This window comes from Arachis ipaensis, chromosome B10 (assembly GCF_059453495.1).
Source record: "Arachis ipaensis isolate K30076 ecotype BB chromosome B10, ASM5945349v1, whole genome shotgun sequence".
In the NCBI taxonomy this organism is placed as follows: domain Eukaryota; kingdom Viridiplantae; phylum Streptophyta; class Magnoliopsida; order Fabales; family Fabaceae; genus Arachis; species Arachis ipaensis.
This window is the reverse complement of record NC_142435.1, coordinates 140774717-140778820: the sequence shown is the minus strand read 5'-3', so window position 1 is coordinate 140778820 and position 4104 is coordinate 140774717. Positions and strand designations below refer to the sequence as shown.

At 40.1% G+C, this 4104-nt stretch overlaps 1 protein-coding gene across 2 annotated transcripts; it reads right to left on the bottom strand.

Moving 5' to 3' along the window:
• On the bottom strand, positions 1–4104 carry LOC107622851 (cystathionine gamma-synthase 1, chloroplastic). 2 transcript variants are annotated; one of them, XM_016324897.3, is made up of 11 exons: positions 3330–4104; positions 3051–3154; positions 2752–2825; positions 2330–2498; positions 2007–2066; positions 1708–1911; positions 1443–1529; positions 1206–1313; positions 788–883; positions 557–675; positions 1–374 (listed from the first exon to the last, which is right to left on the bottom strand). In XM_016324897.3, the coding sequence occupies exons 1-11, from the start codon at positions 3841–3843 to the stop codon at positions 251–253; spliced, it is 1659 nt and encodes a 552-aa protein (XP_016180383.1). In that variant the 5' UTR covers positions 3844–4104; the 3' UTR covers positions 1–250. The 2 variants fall into 2 exon arrangements, with proteins under 2 accessions (XP_016180383.1, XP_088340442.1); XM_088484316.1 differs by having other exon boundaries at positions 1206–1529.

The window sequence follows — 4104 nt, the reverse complement described above, 5'->3', positions numbered from 1 at the left end:
TTTGATTTATAACCTACGTCCAAAGAATTTATTCTTAATAATGAGGAAACACATGAGGTTTAAGCAACTCACTACACCACCCACTCAAATTAGATGGTAATAATATACCCTACATAGAAAGAAAACATAAGGCGAACAGAACATTCAGTGATCAAAATCAATTGACTCGCCATACTAATGATAGCAAAAAGGAACAGAGAAGAAAAGAGACACTCCAAAATGGGTAGGTGAAGATGGTATGACCAGGTCTCTATATGGCTTCCAGAGCCTGCAGGATATCATCCTTCAAATCTTCAAAGTCTTCGACTCCAAAGCTGAACCGAACCAAGTTGTCATGAATCCCATACTTAGCCCTTTCAGATTGAGGAAGATCCCTGTTTGCAAGATACATTATACGGACCAAAATCCAAACATAAATCATAATTGCGGCAATAAATCAAATAGTAGGACCACTAAAGATGCTTGCACCAAAGGGGTCACATCCATGTAGGACCCAACCCCCCATTATGGGTAGTAGTTTTATATCATGCTCATGACAAGGAATTAGAGCAAATACCAGTAAGACATGATTGCAGGTTGATCCACAATGCTCTCACAGCCACCGAAGGATGGAGCTATATATGGAATTTTCAGCGAATCGACAAACTTTATGGTGGTCATTAGGTCCCCATCAATCTGCATAATTTCACAAAACCATCCGAAATGAGCAAATAATAATGTTAAAAACAGTGTATTAAAGACAAAAATGATTGCTAGTAGCAACCACATACTGGAATTAAAAACCCACCTCAAAACTGACAACACCACCAAAGCCAGTCATCTGCCTTTTAGCAAGCTCATGTTCGGGATGACTTGGCAAGCCTGGATAGTAGACACACTTCACCTGCCCATTGTATGATGAGAGATTAGAGTTTAAAGCCAGTTCACACAAGATCACAGGCTCGGTACTTTTATCATTTATCCATCATACTACAAAGTACAAACATGTACATTACCATTATAGTATATATATAGGAGAAAATGTCATCATGAACAACATACAGAAAAAATAAATGTAACTTTGACGGATAGGGGAAAAAAAGTTTGATAGTATAGTTCAACCATGGATGTGCTTAAAATCTCAAGCACAGACTAATTTAGAAAATCTAAATACTTGTTTGCCAAAAGCAGATTATAAATACAAGCAAGTTGCAGGTAACAGGTACCTTGGGATGTGCCTCTAAAATTTTGGCCATCCTCAACCCTGTTGAATTCTGCTGCTGTACACGAAGATGCAGCGTTTTCATGCCTCTAATGATTAGGTATGCAGCATTCTGTACATTGAAAACATGTTGCATTAAGATTACAACACAATCTAGTAATATAACCTTCCACACAGACAAAATTGCATAACAAACCAGCAGAGAGTTAAGAAAGAGGTTTGTAGTAGTAGAATGACTCACTGGATTAAGAGTACCACCCAAAACATGATGCAAATTACGAATTTGTGAAACCAACTTATCGGGACCACTTATGCAACCACCAAGGACCTAAATCAACACACCAAGATATTCTTCAATGCTCCACTATGAATAAATAAACTATGGATTGTATAATCTGCAACTTCCTTTAAGTGTTTTTTGTAAGAAAAAGGAAGGAGGAATGGAGAGAAAAGATGGTGGGAGGGAAGGGGCTTCAAACAACATTTTAAATATAAGGCTGACTTACATCATTATGTCCAGCAATGTACTTAGTTGCAGAGTGCACCACAAGATCAGCTCCAAGGGCAAGGGCCTTCTGGTTCAACGGTGTGGCAAATGTACCATCAATGCAGACCAGAGCGCCTTTTTTGTGGCAGAGCTCTGAAACCAGCTTAATATCAACACATCTGAGGAATGGATTTGTAGGAGACTCAGTGAAGAACAATGAAACCTGCACATTCATATAATACCTTCTAAACTCAATACTGCTTATCAATTACAAAGAAATCTCTTAAACGGAAACTAAATACTCTCTTCACCACTCACATTGTGCTGTTCCAATGCAGATTCCAAGGCACCAACATCAGCAGGATCAATTATGGTGGCCTGCTCAATCAGAAACCAATGATAGTTTCATTCTCAATCCACATTTCAAAGTCAGAACTCTATGCATTTCCCCTCACAGAAAAAGTTCGGGAAAAGAATATAGTGTGAATTACGAAGGAAGCACAGAACTTTGCATAAAGGGAAGTGAAACACTAATTTCCCCCTCAAGTTGTTCAACAAATCTTTAGCAATTTTCAATAACAAGAAACCATTTCCAATACAAACAGAAGACAATAAAACAACCAAATAAACTAATCACTTACAGAAATTCCCATCTTTGGAAGGATGGTTTCAATGAAAATCCTAGTCTTCCTGTAGCAATCTGTGGTGGTCACCAGATGTCCACCAGCCGGCACCAGTGCCATCAGCAGGACTGTGCTGGCACACATGCCTGATGCCATGATCAAAGTTGATTCAGCACCTTCCAGTGCACTGGTTGAAAGAAGGCATCAAGAAACCCCATTAGATCCTCGTCACAATTAAAAAACCAGATGATAGGAATGGAGTGAAATTCTTATACTACTTGAGAAACAGAAACCTCTTGTTCTGTGACATCTATCATGTTAAGCACCAGCCCTTGCTCTAACAAAATTCTACGGTATAGTTGATGTGTTTCACATTCAACATTCAATGTTAACAAAATTACGAAAACAAGAATCTCTGTCAACAAAAATCAAATACAAACCTTATCTTCTCCTCCAAAACCACGGTAGTTGGGTTTCCATAGCGTCCATATTCAAAACTAACTTGGCGTTTTTCCTAAAAGACAAATGAAATGACCACCAATCATATATACAGAAATATAGCATAAATTGATTCAATCACGAAATATACAACTCTACAGACATACATATAAGATTATAAGGTATGAATAACAAAATCTGAAAATCCACACGATAATTTTGCATCATTTACAAACTTCCCATGTTCATAGATCAGATAAAACCAAACTTCATTTAATGCTTCAAAAGAAAGATTTAGTACCTTGAAATCAATGAGATCAGCGGTTTTCTTAAAGAAGTATGCAGAAGTGTTCACTACAGGGGTCGTAATAGCATCAGTCACAATGCCCCGACCTAACCTTTCAGCTGGAAAACAAAAAAATAATAAATGAAACACCTTTTGTTAATTAAAATAATTAGCTTTTGGTTCCCTAGTTGTTCTCTTAACTAAAATAACAACATTAATTAAGAATATCAAATCATTAATTAATTCATTAATCTTGGATTCTTGGGGGGAAAAAAGAAAAGAAGGATAAGGTACCGGCATGAATGGTTTTGCTTGCATCTGTTAACGAAGAATAAGAAAAAGTGTCAACGGAACCCTTAAACTGTACAGTCCCGTTTCCATCTTCCTCCTCCTCGGCGGCGGCAACGACGACAACGTCCTCGTCGCCGGCGACCTCGGCGGGGGAGAGGGAGATCGGGGTGGCGGAGGCAGCGGCATCAATGACGGAGGCCGCCGGTGACGCCGGAGCTCCGGCGGTGGAGGAGGAGGAGGGAGAGTTGTTGGACCACGACGCAGCGACGATCTGAGCGACGCCGATGTTGCTGCAGTTGCGGCGGGCCTTGGTGCTGAGCTGGCGCTGGAAATTTGGCGGGAAGCGGAAGATGAGTGAAGGGGAAAGCGAGAGGGAGAGAGACCGAAACGACGCCGTTTCGAGGCGGCATCGTGAGCGAAGGTTCTCGAACCTCGGCGGAGGAGCAGAGAAATCGGGATCCGAACGGCACTCGAACGGGGAAGAAGAGAAAACCTTGCTGCAACTCGAAACGGCCATTTTCGATGTCGTTTAGGGTTTCTTCTCTTTTCTTTTTCTTTTTTCTTTTTTTTTCCCCTCTTCCCCTCTCTTCTTCTCTTCTCAGTTCACTCTTGGGTATGAGAATTTGAGGGGAGGAACGAAATTTAAAATGAACGAATGAATTATGAATGAATGGGTTATGGCCTTATGGGTTTGGTGGGGTTGCAAAATGGATTTTTCCTTTTATTACTATCACACACGCAACTGACGCAAGTGGGGGTTTTCCATTTTTGTTAAAAT